The 23,131-nt window shown below is 40.5% G+C and overlaps 1 protein-coding gene across 5 annotated transcripts in view; it reads left to right on the forward strand.

Annotated features, from left to right (window-relative positions):
- The window catches only part of igsf11 (immunoglobulin superfamily member 11), a 183,490-nt gene that overhangs the window by 137,217 nt on the left and 23,142 nt on the right, over positions 1-23,131 (forward strand). For 4 of the 5 annotated variants that reach the window (XM_072585044.1, XM_072585045.1, XM_072585046.1 and 1 more), the window contains exon 4: positions 11,330-11,485. In XM_072585044.1, coding sequence (XP_072441145.1) covers positions 11,330-11,485 — 156 coding nt within the window. The remainder of the gene's footprint in view (positions 1-11,329; positions 11,486-23,131) is intronic. The other variant, XM_072585048.1, reaches the window with a different exon arrangement.

A 23,131-nucleotide genomic window follows, 5' to 3' on the forward strand; every position in this document is an offset into this window, starting at 1 on the left:
TGAAAGCTTGTCCTTGCAAATGTGATCTCAGAAAGAAATGTAATTTTGAAGATCCAACATTCTACCATTTCATGTACTTATGAGTGGCTCCTTTACATTGTCCTGCAAAGTATTCCAACTAGCACAGAGTTGACTTGCAAATAGACACCAGAATGGAACTTGTTTGCAACCTAGGGAGTGCTTGTAGTTACATCCTCAAAGAATTCCAATAGATTTGTCAGGCATGATTTTTGTTTAGTAAATCTTAGCTGACTTTGTTCAATCCTGTCACTGTTTTCCCAAGTGCTCTCCTATTAAATTTGTTATGATGAGCTCACATTTTCCTTATGACTAATGTCAGGCAAACCAGTTCACAATTCACTCTTTTACTCTTGATTTTCTTTTGAAATAGAGGGGTTAGATTAGCTACATTCCAATCGAAGGGAACATGCAGAGAACACGAAAACACAGAACAATATCAACATTGTTATGCTAGAGCACTTCAGTTTTCATAGACTGCATGTGGTATAACAGTTCAAACAAAAGTTTGTAAAATACAAACAACAATTTTAAAAATACATTTCTAAAATGGTTCCTAGAACAATATGTATTAGAATTGTCAAAGCAATTGGTATTTACTGAGGAGTTATGAGCTAGAATTAATTATCAATCTCACAGTAAGGGGACATCTTGGGAATAGTGACAATAATCTGATTGAAATTGATATTTGATTTGAGAAAAAGGGAAAGACCAAGGCTTTATGTATAAGTAAAGCAAACTTGAAGGGATAAGAAATAAATTGAATTCAACTTTGCTTTGTGAGTTGAACTTAAAGATAAACGGGAAGTATTTAAAGAATGTTTGAAGTGATACACAACCAGTGTGGTCACTAAAAGGTAAAGGTTCAATTTATAAAAACCAAATGTCAAGTTCCATATGTAAGCTGATGACATCCACCTGTACCTTGCAGTTTGCTCTCTCTGTCTTTGTGGTGTCATATGGCCTGTTCCTAATTAGTCTTGGCTGACATGAAGTCGCTACTAATAAAATTTGGTTCCAAACCTTGGAACCAAAGACAGCAATCAATGAAAACAGCAATTGCTGAAAAGTCTCAGCAGGTTAAGCAGCATCTGTGGAGAGAAATCAGAGTTACTGGTTTGGATACAGTACTCAGAACTGATGGTAGCTAGACAAAAGGATAGTTTTTATACAGAAGACGGGGTTGGGGGTCGGGCGAGGTGAAGAGGAGGCTGCAGCTGCAGGGGTGGAGGCTAAACTTTAGATGGAAATAGAGCCCAAAGGGAGAGAAAAAGAGTTATACAGACAAAGGAATGGTCAAAATTCAGTTTGGGGAATGAATTACTGCTAATGGGGACAAGCAGTGGCTGACAATGGGTAGTGTGCGGGGGTGGGGAAAAGCATGGGGAATGGTGCCCGAGCCCCAAAACCAATAATCCCTAACCACCAATACCATCCCAACCTGGTGATTTTGTCAGACTAAATAGTGTTCACAATTTAGTGTTCCATTTGATCCTTAATTAAGTTTCTGACTTTTCACCCTCTTCAACGTAAAGTATACACTCACTTCCATAAGATTGCACCTCTCCATTTCCACCGTGTCCCATTTGAAATTCTTGTCAAATTTCTGATTTTTCTAGGCTCTTATGTTCCAGTGCCCTCCTGGTCAGCCTCTTATTACCACTGTCCATGAACTTGAGCTCATCCAAAGTTTGCCTGACCTTATCCTAACTCTCAGTAACTCCTGATCACTCAATGACTAGTGTTGATTCTCAGTCCCACCGTTGCCTAAATTTTCACACCTTTTCATGGTTTAAACCAATCCTATCACTCCAATAAAGCACATTGGGATGTTTTACAACGTTGACGGGTCAAATTCTTCACAAAACTCATAGTACGGATGATACTCTGCTTTCAAGCAGTTTGATCATGGCATGGAGCTGTTGTTGCTTCCATCCCTGGAGCTTGTTTCTGGGCAGTCTGGTGCTACCTTCTGTATTGCATTGATATGATGTTCTGAGGAGGAAAGCTAGAGTTCTGGTAAGTGCTACCAGGGAGATGACCATACCAGTTGGGTCAGCTCCAGTTATACTGCACTCCAAAGTGTTAACTCTGTTTCTCTCTTCACAGATGCTGCCAGATTTGTTTTTCCTGCATTTTCTTTCTTTTTTCAGATTTTTAGAATCTGCAGTATTTCGTTTTTGTCACTACCATCTTCCTTGCACCTGAATCTGGCCCCAAAGTTTAATTGTAAAGTAGTTCTCAGATACTTGAAGCCCTTAAGAGGTGGCAACAAGTCTAAAGGCCATGATTGGTGGTTGAAAATCTTGTGCCCCCATAAATAAAATATTTCCTTACAGTGAAAACTTGCTCCTTGGAGAGCTCAATGTAGAGTGAAAAAGATTAGATCATTTTCCTGAACCAGTTAATTAAAGAATATTACCGTGAATTTTTAAGTCACATTTTTAAGGTAATTTACACATTGATCATGATTTCACGAATTTTACGAAAAGTTGCATTCTGCTGCAAGCCATAGAGATGTACAGCACAGAAACAGACTCTTTGGTCCAACTTGTCCGTGCCAACCAGATATCCCAACCTAATCTGGTCCCATTTGCCAGCACTTAGCCAAAATCCCTCTAAACCCTTCCTATTCATATACCCTTCCAGATGCCTTTTAAATGTTGCAATTGTACCTGTCTCCACCACTTCTTCTGGCAGCTCATTCCATACTTGCAACACCCTCTGCATGAAAACGTTGCCCCTTAGGTCTCTTTTAAATCTTTTCCCTCTCACCCTAAATGTATGACCTCTAGTTCTGGACTCCCCCACCCCAGGGGAAAAGACTTTGTCTATTTATCCTGTTCATGCCCCTCATGATTTTATAAACCTCTAAAAGGTCTTCCCTCAGCTTCCAACGCTCCAGGGAAAATAGCCCCAGCCTAGTCAGCCCCTCCCTATAGCTCAAATCCTCCAAACATGGCAACATCTGAACCCTTTCAAGTTTCACAACATCCTTCTGATAGGAAGGAGACCAGAATTGCAAGTCCTTTGTGCTTACTTTTTGTTTCTTTTAATATTATAGCTTTTTACAGCAAAAAACTGCAGTGTTTTCCTGATATAACCATGGAGGAAAATGCAGTATTACACAGATGATTCAGGGTTTTCTTTTGGAATTAATTTACTGTATTACCTTTATTACAATGTTAGATTTGAAGCAATACACTAGAGGGTGCTGTTGAGCCATTTTCCTCTGCCTTTGTCGACTGGGCTATAATACACTGGCACTGTGATTATTCATTTTTTCCACAAAAGCAAAAGATAATTCTGGGCAAAATTATAGACGATAGAATGAAATTAAATAGATTGTACAAAATCTTTTTCAGACCAGTTGAGCCATGGGGAACTCCAAGAGCAAGGACACATTAGTCTGAACGTTAGCACTCAGTCACTGAAATCAGAAAATACTGTTTTACACAAATTTGAATTCTCTCCCATAAGACAATGGATACTAGGTTGTTTTGAGCTTTCAAGACCTAACGTAGGCAGATAGACTTATGTTAACAAGGTTATCCGGTATTTCACGCCCCTGGTGCTCACCTTCCACCCTACAAACCTTCGCATAAACCAAATCATCCGCCGACATTTCCGCCACCTCCAAAAAGACTCCACCACCAGGGATATATTTCCCTCCCCACCCCTTCCACCTTCCGCAAAGACCGTTCCCTCCATGACTACCTGGTCAGGTCCACACCCCCCTACGACCCACCCTCCCATTCTGGCACTTGCCCCTGCCACCGCAGGAACTGTAAAACCTGTGCCCACACCTTAGATTAGATTAGATTAGATTAGATTAGATTACTTACAGTGTGGAAACAGGCCCTTCGGCCCAACAAGTCCACACCGCCCCGCCGAAGCGTAACCCACCCATACCCCTACATCTATATCTACCCCTTACCTAACACTACGGGCAATTTAACATGGCCAATTCACCTGACCTGCACATCTTTGGAGTGTGGGAGGAAACCGGAGCACCCGGAGGAAACCCACGCAGACACTGGGAGAACGTGCAAACTCCACACAGTCAGTCGCCTGAGGCGGGAATTGAACCCGGGTCTCTGGCGCTGTGAGGCAATAGTGCTAACCACTGTGCCACCGTGCCGCCCATCACCTCCTCCCTCACTTCTATCCAAGGCCCTAAAGGAGCCTTCCACATCCATCAAAGTTTTACCTGCACATCCACTAATATCATTTATTGCATCCGTTGCTCCCGATGCGGTCTCCTCTACATTGGGGAGACTGGGCGCCTCCTAGCAGAGCGCTTTAGGGAACATCTCTGAGACACCCGCACCAATCAACCAAACCGCCCCGTGGCCCAACATTTCAACTCCCCCTCCCACTCTGCCGAGGACATGGAGGTCCTGGGCCTCCTTCACCGCCGCTCCCTCACCACCAGACGCCTGGAGGAAGAACGCCTCATCTTCCGCCTCGGAACACTTCAACCCCAGGGCATCAATGTGGACTTCAACAGCTTCCTCATTTCCCCTTCACCCACCTCATCCTAGTTTCAAACTTCCAGCTCAGCACTGTCTCCTTGACTTGTCCGGACTTATCCTACCTGCCTATCTTCTTTTCCACCTATCCACTCCACTCTCTTCTCCTTGACCTATCACCTTCATCTCCTCCCCCACTCACCCATTGTACTCTATGCTACTCTCTCCCCACCCCCACCATCCTCTAGCTTATCTCTCCACGCTTCAGGCTCACTGCCTTTATTCCTGATGAAGGGCTTTTGCCCGAAACGTCGATTTCGCTGCTCGCTGGATGCTGCCTGAACTGCTGTGCTCTTCCAGCACCACTAATCCAGTATTTGGTTTTCATCATCTGAAGTCATTGTTTTTACCTATCCGGTATTTCAGTAAAGGCAGGAAAATGAGTTGAGGTACAGATCAGCAATGATGTAATTGAGAGGTAGAGCAAACTTGAGGGGGTAATTGGCTTACTCCAGTTTCTAATGTTTCTGTCCTTCAATGAAAAATTGGTTGGTTCCAGACCCACCTAATGCTGTACATCCACAAGTACGATGGTACCCATTTTTGTACATATGTATAGACCATCAGGGTACTTCTGGCCCTGAACATTATACAGTATGTCTTTTTGTTTTTGAAAAAAATCCAAACACTTGCAGTAATGCTGTAATTGAACAAAAGGTTTCCTTCAAAGAAACCATTGATAGCTCTGCCAGTTCCCAACATTCCAAATACCCAGCAGACAATGATAGGCATAATACAAATGCATCTGCATCTGCCAAAATATTTTCAGAAAATGGTATTCACCAGTAGCAGATTGCCTATTCCTCAATTTAAAGAAGCAAGTTCAAAGCAATCCTGGTGAAATAGAGACATTATCCATAATTCTGTTCCTGCTGTGGTCAACTCTAATACAGTAAAACAGTTGTGATGAATGAGGCTTGCTGCATTGAAGGTGATATTGTTGATGTAATGACAGTGACACAGGTTGCTTTCCAAATTGATTTTTTTTTCCTCTTTCCTGATTGTGGCATCTTTTAGAAAAGAACCATTCTGGATTGAGAAACATGCATGTGAATATTTATTTTTCTGTTACAAGCTGCTAAAAGGAACTCAGCTCAGCACAATCTTCGCTTTCTCTGTTTGACCTTTCCCTTCCTTTTCCTCCTACACTCCGTCCTTCACTAGCTGTGAACTCCAAATGGCCCTGCAACATTTGGTAATCTGTTCAAGTTTGTGCTTCCACTTCATGCTGCTAAGCAGGAGAGCTTTAGTGACCTTGCCTTTCATTCTCACTCTGAAAGGTCACAAGTAAAGGTTCTTTAATCCTGTAAAGTTTTAATTCCAGTAACACATAGGTTTCTACTTGTTTCAGTGGTAATTTGTTTTTTCAATCCATCCTGAGAGTTATGAAAATTCTGATTGTTAAAATATTTTTTAAAAAACAAGAAAATCAATTTCCATTTTATGAACGACTGTTTTGTGTGTGATGGGGATGGGAGAGTGGGTGACAGCTGTAGGTTGTTATTTCACGCCGATGTAGTTTTTAAAAAATATATCCTGAAATTATTAATACTAAAACTCAGTAATATGTTTGAGTAGGAATTATATAGTTGTTGGGCATTTTTATGTCTTGACTCCTCAATATGATCTGGGATTGGGTGTGGGCATCTCTTGACTGAGGCCAAGATCTAAGGAGAGGGAGCTCTGTGTTCATTCTCCTGGTTATTTCAAGCACAATGGAAATAGAAGCTTAAGATTATATTATTCATTTTCGACATGAAATATAGGACTTGGGTGATCCAAGAGCTCCATAATGTGATTTTAAAAAATCATAAAAGAAAATAAAATTTTGTCAATATTTGGTGCTTTTGTTGTCACATTGGTAGTTTTCCTCTATTTAACTTCTGTTGTGACAATTATTTAGTCACAGTTAGAAGTCACTATTTCATCTACATGTTCTCCCAAGGCCTGTTTGTATGGTTATGAAAGCATTTATTTAGTTTTGAATACCCAGATATAGGAACATTCTGAAAAAAGCATGAAATAACATCATAAATACAGAATTGTAAAATGTCAGCATGCTTTAGGAGCTTAAACATTGCTGCTGCGACGCAGTATTTATCTGGGAAACACGTGAAGGATACTTGATAGTTCACTGCTCGACAGAATTTATCCTGTAAATGGAGAAATTGATGTCAATAAAGCAAGTGTTTTATGCAGTCTTTAGCCAAAGGTTTGTCATGATTACCCTCTGAACTGCAATTAAATGTTTACTCAAAAATCTATTTTTGATTTGATTTCTTAAGGTTAATGCAGGTACTCCCGTGAAGTTGTTTCTCCTAGTTATAAAAATGGTCATTATATTTTTACAGTGAAATTGTGGAGATGAGCATAAAGATCCTTTTGCACAATTTTTATACAATGAATAGGCAAGTGAAATCTCTCTCCGTAACCGTATGGAAATGTTGGGACAAAAAGAGTAAGTGCTCGAAATACATCACAGGCCAGGCAGGATCTGTGGAGAGAGAAACAATTATTATTTAAAGTTGGTGATCTTTGATTAAAACAGGGAAAAGGTAGAGATGTAATAAGTTTTGAGCAAGGTGGGTGTGTGCACCAGAGTCAAAGGATGGCTTCTAATAGAGTGGATGCAAACACCAGCCAAGAAATAATAAATTATTAACGGTGGAAAGGGTTCAGGAGTCTAACAGAAACACTGCTAGGGAGAAGAGCAAATCTCTAAGCTAGACAATCCTGGATGAGGAGTGGAAGGGAATTAGATATTAATCAAAATGTAGAACGTTTCAGATGCTTGAAATCTGTATTAGAAACAGAAAATCCTGAAAACATGCAGACACTGTTGCTGTCCATGCACATGCTGCCTGACCTGTGATATATTTCAATATTTTCTGTTTTTATTTCAGGTTTCCAGCATCTCCAATGCTCAGCTTTTTGGTGGAAAAATGGAATCTGTTACACATCCAAGTTGAATTTGGTAACCAGAATTTGCACTCAACAGTGTGCTTTAAAAGAAGGAATTGCTGACCAATAAAGATGTGTTAGTGTAGTGTTAGGAAGGGAGCACTATTGCTAGCCCACCTCCTGCAGTGCCAAGTATGATTTTAATGACAAGTACATCAGTGCATTCAATATTGGTACACACAGCATTTCACAACTGCTTTCATTTCTGAAATGTGTTAGGAACTGTACCATATTTGCTGATACTGCAGGTAATCATTTTGCTGTCGGAAGGTAACTGTTACTATTTAGTTAGAAATTGTCTAATCTATTGACAGAGGCTTGCTGACCCACTGCAGTGCCATTTGAGGTATAATGTTGTCAGTGCTGTTGTTGGTGCAGTGAAGCACATCCTCCCAGGTTCAGTGTTAGATCTCTGAATGTGTCAAGAGACAGCTGAGAGCCCAATTAAATATTAAGGGAAGGATTTGTAGTGTCCAAATTGGACAGCTTGTCAATGCAATAGAAAATAAAGGTTGGTAAAGTATTGATGTCCTGCCACTAAATCTTACCAGCATCTTGTATAATACCTCATATCATTCTATCACAAGATAGATATGGATGGGGGCAGCTTTTTGACTGAATGTAACTCATCTATCTACTAGAAACTAATCCTCCATCATAACTTATCACAGTCACAGCTTTCAATCTTCTTCGGTTTGGAAGTGGGGCAAGCGGAATTCAGGAATTACAAATGTTACAGCTTTGTTCAAAACAAAGGGGAGTGGTCAAATCCAGCCTAGTGACCCAAACATTGGTTCATGTTGAGAAGTGTTTAGAAATATGAATACACTGGAAAAGCACAGATTAAAATATGAAAACAGGTTGTTGCAGAAATGATGTTTGAAGAACTGGATTGAATTATTTGGAGCGGAAATGGAGAGGATGGATGGTCACGCAGTTGATGTTGTCTCGATATCCTTTCGACATGTGTCTGATGATGTACCACTTGGTAGGTATGTTATCAAAATTGAAGTTCACATAGAAAACAAAGGGCGATGCCTGTGCGAATATAAAATTGGTTCAGGAACAGAAAGCAAAGAGAACTGTTGGTTGCTTTACAAGCTGGAAGGGAGTGTGCAATAGTATCTTACAGGGATGGGTGTTCATATCACTGTTATTCTTTATGTTTTGATATTTGGAGAGCACAAAGTTTGGAAATATGGTAAACATTAAGGAGGATAGAAACAGTCTCAGCAGAACAAAGATTATTAAAATGTACAACGTGAACCAAATGAAATATAATGCAGAGAAGAAATAACAATATTGGTATGGAGAATGGGGAAAGGCAATCTAAGCTAAATGTGCAATTTTGGAAAATGTGCAAGAAGTCAAGGACATCAGTTTATTGGGGCTCAATTATTTTTGAAGGTGGCAGAACAAATTGAGATGTCTGGTATGAAAGTATACAAACTTGGCTTTATAAATAGAAACATGCAGCAAGGTCTCCTAGACTGTTGGGGACAGTTTTGGTTAGTGTGATCAAATGTGGCCTGACAAATATTAAAGAAGTGTTTGAATTGCTCCCAGATGTTTCTTTTGGCTTTTGGTAACAGCGGGAAACTAACTGATGCTAACAGTGCAGCATCAATTAACCAGCCTTTTCTTTAAGATGGTGATATTTTTCTGAGGTACACCAGAGATCCATTACATCTGCAACTCATCTCTTCACTAGTGACAAGCATAGTAGGAGGATGGGGTACCATGGAATTAATATGCAATTATCTTTAAATCACATATCTGTGGACTCATGGTTTCAAGTGAAATTGTTGCCCCTGTACACTGAGGATTCACCTGATCGTTCTAGGTGTTCAGAATGGTCTACCAGAATTCACCATGTGCTGCCATCCTGATGTCCTACCAGTTAGTTGCTCTGCTGAGATCCTGAATGCAGAATGTTTGCACCTGCGACACGATACAGTCCATGGGGAAAGATTTTCCATTATGGGTCAGGATCCTGAGTGTTGAAATGTGGGTGCTGGCTCCATGTTGGATGGATTTGCGAGCAGGATTCAGTTTGTTGACCCTTCAAAGCTTGCCCAGTAAGATCATGACTGATCTGATTGTGGTCACAGCTCCACTTTCCTACAAATCTTGCACATACTCTCCCCCACAATCCTTGACTCACTTGTCCATTTAAAATGTACCTAACTTGTTCTTGAATAAATATAAAGACCCAGTCTCCATTATCTCCTGGGGAAGAAGTTTCCACACTCTAATAAACCTCTAAGAAATATATATGCTTCAATCAACATAATTGTGGACCTGTGATTTCAAGTGAAATTGTTATCCCCATACACTGATGATCCACCTGATTGTTCTAGGTGTTCAGATTTGTCTGCCAACTCCACAATTCATAATGTGCTTCTATCCTGATGGGGAGAAAAGAAAACACCTCATCTTTGTCTGAAAAGGAAGACCCCTTATCCTTTCTTTGACTCGATCCCCTAGTTTGTCTCTCCCACAAGAAGAAACATCCTCTCGGTATCTAGTTAATCCAGTCTCTGAGCCATACATCATGGAAAAAGACCCAAATCTTGTTTCGGTAGGATCACCTTGCAATCTTCTAAACTCCAATGGGTATGAGTCAAACCTGTTTAATGTTTCTTCACAAAATAAGCCTTTTATCACACAAGTGAGACAAGCTAATCTTATTTCAAATGTTTCAAAAGCAATTTTCTTTTTTGTTTTCAAATCAGGAAACCAAAAATATAAGCTGTTCCCCAGATGTGGTCTCACCAATGTTCCCCAGGTGTGATCTCATCAATGCCTTGCAGTGAAACTTCCTGACTTTATTATTGCGAGAGGAATTGAATATTAAACAATATTCACCCAACAGTGATTTTTGCTTACATTGTTGGTTAGTGGGTAAGCTTCCTGTACAATTAAGGCTGCTGGGTGGGCTTTCAAAGCCATTGGGTCCAACAGGAGACCCTTTGGCTTGGAACGAACTGCATTCGCTGCAGGTATGGGGAGCTGAGGGGAAGAGAGAGAGGATTTGATCATCTTGAACTACCCTCTCAGCACATCTAAAATTAAAAGATAGCGCTGACAAATCTTCTGCTCAGTGAGATAGATCTATTATGCCCTGGTTTTCACCCCCAGATTAGGGCCAAAATGATGCCTATTGTTTTGATTGATTTAGCATCCATCATTTATCTTTTATTACCGGTTAATCCCTTGGACACACATTATTACCTCCCTAATCAATCACCTCATTGAAAGAAAGAATATATTGTGGTGTGATGTTCAATATTTTTAAAACTGTGGTAGGATTCTTGAACATCTTTTTAATTTGAGAATTTAGTATATCGTGCCACACCACAAATGAACCTAAAAGTTGTGTCGAGGTAAAGTCAGAAGTCAGGATGACAGTACATGACTGAGCCCATTGCTTGGGTGAAGACTGAGATATGTATGAATTGTGCACACTTTTTCTCCAAAAACATTATTGGAGCATCATGCAATGTTATGGAACTTTGAGTGGTGAATACTGTCTCTAACTTGAGATTCAGATGTAATGGGAGCACATTTCTGGAACTTAATAAATGTTGAGTAAAAAAGATATAATTTGCTTTTGTTTGCTGTGTTCATGTAACAGTGTTCATGTGGCATTCCTTGTGGAAGTTAGAGGAGTTGAAGAATTGATAAATAATATATGTATTTCCCAGGTGATATGAGACCTGTTTGCTCCTGTTTTCTCATTAGTTTCAATGGGTGGTGTTAAAGTGATACTGTAACCATGCTACTTAAGACTGATGTTTTGTATTCTCTTCTTTCAGTGCCACCCACTATCCCATCATGTAGACTTCAAGGAGTTGTTGATGCTGGAAATGATGTTACGCTCACTTGTAGTTCAAAAGAAGCTATCCCCATCCCAGCGTATTCCTGGGAAAGACTGGATTCGTTTGATAAACTACCACCAATGTCAGTACAGGGTAATGTACATTGATATCCGTATTTGCTGTGTTAGATATTTTCTCTTTTTTTTTATTGTTGTGAGTCTGAATTTTAAAAAAAAAGATGCTGGCTGGTCTTGTGCCTTTGTGGACACTAAATGAACAATTTCTTGCTGTATATCATAAAATCTAATTATCCATTTCAATTAAAAGGCTAACTCTGACAGAAGTAGAAAAGTCTGGCTCTCAAAGTCGAGCTGCAATGTTACCTCATTATTCCAAGCTTATTGCAGTAGCTGATAAACTCCTATCAATTAAATCAATAGTGAAGATGGTGCTTTTGTTGTTATACCATGAAATAGTTTGTCCCATTTATGTAAGGAGACTTAGAAACTCTTTTACAGAGAAGAAGTTTGTTTTTGAAATGCTACGTGGGAAATATTGATAAAAATAAACGTAGTTCTTTAGTACATCAGTGGCATTGAACCGTAAATTTTTGCAAATGGGAACAAGAGAAATGACAGAGATTAATGCGAAAGTCATGACTGGGGGAAATAAAGATCAGGCAACATTAATCAAAGGAATAGTGAAATAGTATGGTGTAAAATGTCAGGAGATTATAGTGAATAGCGATGGACCAGGATTCTATTCTTAGGCAGGAATCATATAATGCAACATATATAGATTACAACATTGAGATGCTACATTGGCATGGGACATTGCTGTTCACCTCTGCAGACCTTTCAATGCTTGCTGCTAAGGATAACAAATGGAGAGAACCCCTGCAGTCTGCGGTCCTTTCTACAGTGGAAGCGGGTTTGCAAGTCGAACATTTATATCTTGAATGAACGCTGTCACCTCTGCTGAATGTTTGGTGATCTTGCCTGAAAAGAATCAACATTTTTATGAAAGCAGAATAATTCTGTGACAGTAGATGGGGCACCAAGAATTATGCCACCATTAGTGCAAGCCAAACATGAGGAATATAGAAACATTAGCAAGTTGGGAATGAGAAAAAGGTCATTTAGCACATTAAGCCCACTATTTGCAATGCATCATGTGCAATTCACACTGTCATGGACTCAAACAACTTATTTAATCTCTTGAGGAAAAGAAATAACCACAGGGAAAAGCACAAGCGTGAAACTGCTTGAAATTTTCTCTCAAAGAAAATCTGGTGAAATTGTATGATATTAATCTAATGTGTTACAATCTATATTATTCAACTGCCTTGTTTCATTGTTTGACATTTTTATGGTGCTGGCTGCCTGAAGCCATAATGCTGCATAGAATATTTGGTCTCCTATATTAATAGTTATCCTAATTGTCTATTTGCTATTTATCTCTTTCCCTGTCTAAATATCTTAAATTAGAGTCATACCGATGTACAGCATGGAAACAAACCCTTTGGTCCATCCCATCCATGCTGACCAGATATCCTAAATTAATCTAGTCCCACTTGCCATTATTTGGTTCACATCCCTCTAATCGCATCCTATTCCTATACCCATCCAGATGACTTTTAAATGTTGTAATTGTACCAGTTTCCGCCACTTCCTCTGGCAGCGCATTCCATACATGCATCACCCTCTGTGTGAAAATGTTGCCCCTTCAGATCCTTTTAAAACTTTCCCCTCTCACCTTAAACCTTTGGATTTCCCTACTCCAGGGAAAATACCTTGTCTGTTCATCCTATCTATGTCTCTCATAATTTTATAAACCTCTATAAGGTCCCCCCTCAGCCTTGGATGCTCCAGGGAAAATAGCCCCAGCCTATTTAGCCTCTCCCTATAGCTCAAACCCTCCAACCATGGCAACATCATTGATAATCTGTTCTGAACCCTCTTTTGCAACATCCTTCCAATTGCAGGGAGACCAGAATTGCACACCGTATTCCAAAAGTGAACGTACAGCCACCGCATGACCTCCCAATTCCTATACTCAGTGCACTGACCAATAAAGGCAAGCACATCAAATGACTGCTTCATTATCCTGTCTACTTACAATTCCACTTTTGAGGAAATATGAATCTGCACTCCAAGGTCTCTCTTGCTCAGTAACATTCTTCAGAAACTAACTATTAAGTGAATAAATTCTGCTCTGATTTGCTTTTCCAAAATGCAGTTTCCCACATTTATCAAAATGTGATATCTGTCACTCCTCAACCCATTGGCCCATCTGATCAAAGTCCCATTGTACTTTAAGGTAACCACCTTCGCTGTCCACTACACCTCCGATTTTGGTTTCACATTCAAATCATTTATATAAATGATGAAAAGCAGTGGACCCAGCACCGATCCTTTTGGCACACCACTGGTCACAGGCCTCCAGTCAGAAAAATAATCTTCCACCACCACTCTCAGTCTTCTGCCTTCAAGCCAATTATGTATCCAATTGGCTACTTTTCCCTGTATTCCATGTGATCTAACCTTGCTAAATAGTCTACCATGAGGAAGCTTCTCGACTGCCTCCCTGAAGTCCATATAGATCACATCCACTGCTCTGCCCTCATCAATCCTCTTCATTACTACTTCCAGAAACTCAGTCAAGTTAGTGATTCATGATTTCCTACACACCAAAGCCATGTTAACTATCCTTAATCAGCCCTTGCCTTTCCAAATACATGTAAAATTTGTCCTTCAGGATTCCCTCCAACAACTTGCCCACCATCGATGTCAGGCTCACCAGTCTAAAATTCCGTGGATTTTCCTTACCACCTTTCTTAAATAGTGGCACCACATTAGCCAACCTCCAGTCTTCTGGCATCTCATCTGTGACTATTGATGATACAAATATCTCAGCAAGGGTCCCAACAATCATCCACTTAGCTTCCCATAGGGTTCTAAGTTACATCTGATCAGGTCCCAGGGATTTATCCACCTTAAAGTGTTTTAAACATCCAGCACCACCTCCTTTATAACATGGGCATTTTCAAGATGTTGGTATTTATTTCCCATGTTCTCTATCTTCCATGTCTTCTCCACAGTAAACACTGATGCAAAGTACTCATTTAGTATCTCCCCCATCTCCTGCAGTTCCACACACAGGCTGATCTTTAAGAGGGCCTATCTGCAGGACACTTGGCAGCATGATGTGGGCAGGACTCTGGCAGCAGCTTGCTGTAGCAGGAAAAGTTGGACTTTCTTTAAATTATCTCTGTTATTTTATTCTAAGTTAATGTGAATCGTGCCTCTGTAGAGCGATGGTTCACACTTTTCACTGCATTTTATATTGAATACACGTGACAATAAAAGATTTTCTATTCTATTCATGTATTCTCTCCATGGTTACTGCTTTGTCCTTAAAGTAATTATAGAATCCCTTTGGATTATTCTTAACTCTATTTGCCAAAGTTATCTCAAGTCCCCCTTGTTGCCCTCCTGATTTCCTTCTTAAGTATACTCCTACTGCCTTTATAATCTTCTAGGGAATCACTCCATCTCTGCTGTCTGTACCTGACAAATGCTTCCTTCGTATTCCTGACCAAAACTTCAATGTCTCTCCTCATCCAGCATTCCCTACATGCAGCACCCTAATAGGAACATACAGTCTCTAGACTCTTGTTATTTCATTTCTGAAGGCTTCCCATTTTCCAGCTGTCCCTTTACCTGCGAATATCTGCTCCCAATTAACTTTTGAAAGTTCTTGCCTAATAACTGTCAAAATTGGTCATCCTCCAATTGAGAACTTTAACTTTTAGATCCAGTCTATCCTTTTCCATCACTATTTTAAAACGAATAGAATTATGGTCACTGACCCCTCTGTCACCTGCCTTGCCTTAGTTCTCATGAGTAAGTCAAGCTTTGCTCCTTCTCTGAGTACATCCACATACTGAATCAGAAAATTTTCTTGTACATATGAGATTCCTCTCCATTCAATCCCTAATGCTATGGCAGTCCCAGGCTATGTTTGGAAAGTTAAAATCCCTACCATAATCACCTAAATTGTGTTCAAGGAATTGTTAGTTTAGGAAGAAAAAAAAGTTTGATAGACCAGTATAATTTTAATTCTGATGCATCACAGGTGAAATACAGCCACGCTGAATGAATGCATAGCATCCTTGTGATGTAAATCACTGTGCTGCAAGTGTAGCATGTAATATGACAAGTGTAGATAAAATTAGCAAACATTTTGAAATATAGGGGTTAATCAAGGACAGCCACAATGGCCTTTGCAAAGGCAATGCTGTTTAAAAAGTGATGTCGTTTTTTGATGATGGTTATCAACTGAAAGTTGGAGAATGTATATAAAACATTGAGTATGGATGGTTCGACTAAACTTAATAAGCTCTTTGCTATGAAGCCATGGATATAGGATACAAGAGTGAGAGAAGGAAGGATGGGAGAAAGTTCTTTGCTGTAACAGGACCATGTAAAGCTTTGTCACAGGGAGAGTTGAGACAAAGGGAATTATATCTAGTAAGAGAAAGCTGACTAAACACTTGAAGCAGAGAATCATGGCAAAAGAGAATAGGGCATTGCAATTGTCTTTGAATTGGTCTAGCAAAGAATGATAAGCTGAATGGACTGTTTCTGCAAAGTAAACTCCTGTGATTCAGTGGTTTCACATATTAATGCATTTGGATATTGCAGGGGTCTGATAGCTGCTCAGCTCTCCTGACCCTTATCAGCCGAGAGTGACCAGATGGGGATCTTCAGTGTGTCTAAAAAGGCCTTTATTGTAAACTATTGAAAGGGTCCTATGACACACTGGATGCCCAGAAGAAAGGGTTAGTGACAGTTTTATTCTTGGATTCAGTTACAAGAGATTAACACACATCAATTAAAAGGAGTACCATTATCTAAATCCAATCACTACAATCAATAGGTTTGCATCATTCATAGCATGAGAGTACAACTAACCAATCAGAGCATGGCTATGCCGATCTAATTGTAATATACAATTAGTGTGAAGTCATGTCCATATTGTCAAATCTAATTTTCTGACCGGCTACAATTTGTCTTAACATTATTAATATCTGGCTTGTGCACATTGATTGTCTTCCACCATCCAATGACATACTTCAGGGTACAGATGTTCAACAAATATGTAACCCCTTTCTTTTTGAACCTGTGAACATTATCACTTTGCTATTTTACAGACAAGTTGGCAAGAGAGCAAATGGTAGGGTAATCCCACATTATCTTCCCATGGCTTTACAATCAATTCTGTATTGTTTATAGTCTGAGTCCTCCCTTCCTGGGAACTGGCAACATGCAATTTTTATTATCTTGTGAGTAAACACACAGCTAGTAGCTCGCAAATGTGTGCCTTTAATACAATTGCAAGATTTTTATTCACCCTTTCAGATGTTATTTTCTGATGACTGCTTTAAAATTCTGGATTAATGACTTTATTAAAGCAGAAATTTCATCCTGATATGTTAGCATGTTCTCATTAATATTGTAAGGTGTGTTTTAATTATTATCTTTCCTGTTGATGAATAGAAGTTGCATAATTACATATGCAATATTTCCAGTGTTGATGACCACTTGTCAACCACTTCCTTGAAGAGTTTGTTGTTGTTTTTATTCATGACACTTCAGGGCCCAGAGGCTAAGCTGGGGGAGCGAGGCTGAGGAATGAAACCAGGTGGGAGGATGTGAGCTGCAGAACCCATTTCTTCCTGCCTCCTCTTGAGTCATGATGCAAAGGCTTGTGGGTAGCCTTCCCACCTGGAGGGAATTGATATTAGTCTTATTTAACCTGCATTACACAGGGTCACTCCATTCAAGGTCGGCACCAAACAAACCTGTCTGTGACTTACTAGGAGTACCTTCGTTCAAAGGTACTTTGTATCCAATTTGAAGGGTCTGGTGTTGGGACGGTGTCGAGATAAAGCAATCCATTATCTCCTTGTCCTTGCTGCCAATTATCCTTTTTCCATCCTGCTGACATCTGCAGGGGAACAAGTACTAATCCTCAACAGAAGCTCAGTGCAAAATTGATGGTGGTCTCTTATACAACATAGAACATTACAGCGCAGTACAAGCCCTTCGGCCCTCGATGTCGCGCCGACCTGTGGAACCAATCTGAAGCCCATCTAACTATTTCATTCTCGTCCATATGCCTAGCCAATGACCATTTAAATACCCTTAAAGTTGGTGAGTTTACTGCTGTTGCAGACAGGGTGTCCCATGCCCCTACTACTCTGAGTAAAGAAACTACCTCTGATATCTGACCTATATCTATCACCCCTTAATTTAAATATATGTTCCCTCGTGCTAGCCATTGCCATCTGAGGAAAATGTCTCTCACTGTCCAACCTATCTAACCCTCTGATTATCTTCTATGTCTCAATTAAGTCACCTCTCAACATTCTTCTCTGTGACAAAAACAGCCTCAAGTCCCTCAGCGTAACCTCGTAAGACCTTGCCTTCATACCAGGAGAAAGTGAGGACTGCAGATGCTGGAGATCAGAGCTGAAAATGTGTTGCTGGAAAAGCGCAGCAGGTCAGGCAGCATCCAAGGAAGGCACCGCCTTCCAAACCTGCAATCTTCTTTCTGACCTCTCCGTTCCCACCCCACTCCGGCCTATCACCCTCACCTTGACCTCCCTCCACCTATCGCATTCCCAACGCCCCTCCCCCAAGTCCCTCCTCCCTACCTTTTATCTTAGCCTGCTGGACACACTTTCCTCATTCCTGAAGAAGGGCTGATGCCCGAAACGTCGATTCTCCTGTTCCTTGGATGCTGCCTGACCTGCTGCGCTTTTCCAGCAACACATTTTCAGCTCTTCCCTTCATACCAGGCAACATCCTAGTAAATCTCCTCTGAACCCCATCCTTCTTATAATGTGATCAGAACTGTACACAAGACTCCAAATGTGGCCGCACCAGAGTTTTTTTTTACAGCTGCAGCATGACCTCATGGCTCCAAAACTCAATCTCTCTACCAATAAAAGCTAGCATACCATATGCTTTCTTAACAACCCTATCAACCTGGGTGGCAACTTCCAAGGATCTATGTACCTGGACACTGAGATCTCTCTGCTCATCTACACTACCAAGAATCTTACCATTAGCCCAGTACTCTGCATTCCTGTTACTCCTTCCAAAGTGAATCACCTCACACTTTTCCACATTAAACACCATTTGCCACCTCTCAGCCCACCTCTGCAGCCTATCTATGTCTGTAACCTACAACATCCTTTGTAACTATCCATAACTCGACCAACCTTAGTGTCATCCACAAATTTACTAACCCATTCTTCAATGTCCTCATCCAGGTAATTTATATAAATGAGCAAGAACAGTGGACCCAAACTGGATTCTTGTGGTACCCCACTAGTAACTGAACTCCAGAATAAATATTTCCCCTCAACTACCATCCTCTGTTTTCTTTCAGCTAGCCAATTTCTGATCCAAACCACTAAATCACCATCAATCCCATGCCTCTGTATTTTGTGCAATAGCCTGCCATGGGGGACCCTATCAAGTGCCTTACTGAAATCCATATACATCACATCAATTGCTTTACCCCCATCCACCTATTTGGTCACTATCTCAAAGAACTCAGCAAGGTTTGTGAGCCATGACCTACCCTTCACAAAACCATGTTGACTATCCCTAAACAACTTATTCTTTTCTGGATGATTATAAATCCTATCTCTGATAACCCTTTCCAACACTTCACCCATAACTGAAGTAAGGCTCACAGGTCTGTAATTTCCACGGTTGTCTCTACTCCCATTCTTGAACAAGGGAACAGTATTGCTATCCTCCAGTCTTCTGGCACTGTTCCTGTCGATAATGATGACATAAAGATCAAAGCCAAAGGCATGGCAGTCTCCTCCATGGCTTCCCAGAGAACTCTAGGATAAATCCCATCCGGCCCAGGGGACTTATCTATTTTCACACTTTCCAGAATTGCTAACACCACCTCCTTATGCACTTCAATTCCATCTAATCTAGTAGCCTGTATCTTCGTATTCTCCTTGACCAAGTTATCATTTTATAATGTGAATATGGACAAAAAACATTCATTTAGCACTTCCCCTATCTCCTCGGATTCCACATGCAACTTCCCACTACTATGCTTGATTGGCCCTAATCTTACTCGAATCATTCTTTTATTCTTAATATACCCATAGAAAGCCTTAGGGATTTCCTTGATCCTATGTCCCCTCCTGGCTCCTCTTAGCTCTCTCTTTAGGTCTTTCCTGGCTAGCTTGTAAATATCAAGTGACATAATTGAGCCATCACATCTCAATCTGACATAAGCCGCCGCCTTCCCCTTGACAGGAGATTCAACTTCCTTAGTAAACCACGGTTCCCGTGCTTGACAACTTCCTCCCTGCCTGACCGGTACATAATTATCAAATACCCGCAGTAGCTGTTCCTTTCAACTGTGCCCATCCCCTGCAGTTTCCTTCCCCATCCAATGCATCCTAAATCTTGCCTAATTGCATCATAATTGACTTCCCCTCCACTATAGCTTTTGCCCCGTGGTATATGCCTGCCCCTATCCATCACTAAAGTAAACATAACTGAATTGTGGTCACCATCACCAAAGTGCTCACCTACCTCTCAATCTAACACCTGGCTCGGTTTATTGCCCAGTACCAAATCAAATGTGGCCTCACCCCTTGTTGACCTGTCTACGTACTGTGTCAGGAAACCCTCCTGCACACACTGGACAAAAACTGACTCATCAAAAGTACTTGAACTATAGGGCAGGCATGGTGGCACAGTGGTTAGCACTGCTGCCTCACAGCGCCAGAGACCTGGGTTCAATTCCTGCCTCAGGCGACTGACTGTGTGGAGTTTGCACATTCTCCGCGTGTCTGCGTGGGTTTCCTCCGGGTGCTCCGGTTTCCTCCCACAGTCCAAAGATGTGCAGGTTAGGTGAATTGGCCATGCTAAATTGCCCGTAGTGTTAGGTAAGGGGTAGATGTAGGGGTATGGGTGGGTTGCGCTTCGGCGGGGTGGTGTGGACTTGTTGGGCCGAAGGGCCTGTTTCCACACTGTAAGTAATCTAATCTATAGTATTCCCAGTCAATATTTGGAAAGTTAAAGTTCCCCCATAACAACTACACTGTCACTCATGCTCCTATCGAGGATCATCTTTGCTATCCCATCCTATCTTCATCTTGGAGGTGCTGCCACCCTATGGTTGGGCAGCAGCGTTTTGTCAGAGAGGGAGTTGTGTGATTAAGACCTTAATTCAGTGGAGGCCTGACACTGTCCTAGTGAGTGGCCAATTGTCACGGGATAATATTGAGCCTCCGTGGAAAGCCAGTGCAGGATTCCCAACAATTCTCCAACTGGTGTATCTGCTATTAAATTTGGCCCTAACTCGCACTACAGCACTAACCATGAAATAATGTGGCTCATTTTCACACCTACTGAGGTGCAAATCTTTGTTATCTTCATTCATGAAGGTACTTGATTATAGTCAACTGATACCACTTATAAAAAGAGGGATATTTTGAATGGCTAGCTTCCCAACCTATTAGCAGGATAATAGGAATAAGTTGACAATGGGAATCTAGCTGGAGGCAGGTAATGACTGACATAATAACCCCCACCAGCATCCCTCCCAAAATTCAATAACTTTATTTTTCTGCCTCCTGCCAGTGATTTATTTAATTTTATCTTCTGCATTTGAAGACTAAATAACCTTATCAAGGGGCTGACTTGGAACAGTTGCTAAACCTGATGGTGCAAAATAAGACTCAATTAATGCAGGGTCAAAAGGACGATAATCAGTGAATCGCTGCGGCTCAATTACTTGGATATAATAATGTCACATCAGCTTCATGATGTATCAGTCTCCTCTGAGATTCTGATAATGTTGGAGTTCACTGTTTTTCAAAAAAACTTTTTAAACTAAATCAAAAACTGGCAGAAATGCCACCACCAATAATAAAATATCCTCTTCAATTTTGTTTTAATATTTTTATTTTTCTAACTTTCAATAGTATTATTCTTATGGTAATATTTATAGATTTAGTCTTCCCTATCCAGAGTACATTCTGTGTCCAGGGTTTCCAGCGAGTGGCCTCCTACATGGCAGAGTACAGAATCATCAGTCGAATGGAAGGAAATGAGAAGGTTTCCTCATTCATGTTTGGTCTGATACCATGAGACTTCCTTGGGTCCAGAGTCCCACTGTATCCTACGGTGCCGCTACCCCTGTTGGTAAATGATGGTAGTATCTGGGACATTGTCTGTAAAGTATATTTCTGTGATTATGACAATTTCAGGTGGTTGCTTGACTAGTCTGTGGGGTGCTGTCTCAATTTTAGCGCTAGCCTCCAAATGTTAGGACAGAAGAATTCGTAGGTTTGACAGGGCTGAGTTTGCTGTTGCCATTTCCAATGCCAGCTGGTAGGTCTGATTTCACTTCTTTGTTTGAGACTTTCTGGTGATTGCTGCAACTGAATAACTTGCCAGGCTAGTTTAGAGGGCAGTTAGGAATCAATCATATTGTTGTGGATCTCGAGTCACATGTAGGTCAGCGCAAGTATAGGATGGCAGATTTCTTTCCCCAAAGGACATTACTTAACCAGATGAGTTTTTATAGTTATTGACCATGTTTACAATGTCATCATTAAACTTATAAATTTCACATTTTTTAAAATTCACATTTCACCATGAGAGAACAGAATCAAACTGATCACATATCACCAAACCACAACCTACAACCAATACAGAGATTTTCTCCTCCTCATTCATAACTTGATGACCTTTAACCAAGGTTTTAAGTTAACATTTCTTTGCCAATATTGTTGCCTGCAGTAGTTTTGGAGGGCTGTTGCAACTTCATTGTTTGTGGAAACCAGCCCAGGCATTCAGGCCAGTGTTTTGAATCAAGGGCAAAACCTTAAAAAACTTGAGCTTCCCAAAAACAATGAATTGTTGAAACAAATTATGGAAGTGCAATGGGCTGCAGGCTTTGTGTAGCTTCACTAGTATGTTGCAAGGTGAATATGACTAATAGTGGCCAGGAATTAACTGGAAAATCAGTAAATGGAATTCTTTTCAGTTGTTAGCCATTGATAACTACTAGATAGACCTGGACTAAGAACTCTCAGGGTCCTGGAGCCACAATCTGACAATCCTTCTCCCAAGAATAATTAAAAGACAAACATGTTGTAGAAATACAAAATTGACAGGCCTTTGGAATATTTACATAATGCATTACTAACATGTCATAAATAAACTATACTTCCCATACTTCCTAAAACTGCAGTTGGCTTGTATATTAATCGATGCCTCCCTTATGTCTGTTCCAGGCATACCAAGACCAATCTGTTCAAACTTTTAAGATTTTTTTTCAGGCTGTAGTGTAGATACTGGAGCCATTGTCTTACCTTGAGCATCAGCTTGTTCATGTTAACTTTTTTTGCATATGTCCTTTTTGCTGCAAAATGCACTTTGTGGGTGTCACACAAATAACTTCTAAATTTAGATTCTGGTCTTAGAATCTGCAGTGCTATTGGAAGCCACATATTTGGTGCATTACAATGAACTCGCACGTCTGTAAATTGTAAAAATAAAACACTGGCAGTCTCTTCTCCTGGAATTCATTGTTTATATGTTTTACTTGTGCTTACAAGAGATGGTTATACATAACTTTCATGAGGAAATCTGAAGTAACAACAGACCTCTAGACTGTTAATGCCATCCCTGTTTCTGTGCTTTTTATTTAAGCCATAGGCCATTGATGAAGTGGGAACAG

Source organism: Chiloscyllium punctatum, chromosome 15 (assembly GCF_047496795.1).
Source record: "Chiloscyllium punctatum isolate Juve2018m chromosome 15, sChiPun1.3, whole genome shotgun sequence".
NCBI classification, from domain to species: Eukaryota; Metazoa; Chordata; class Chondrichthyes; order Orectolobiformes; family Hemiscylliidae; genus Chiloscyllium; species Chiloscyllium punctatum.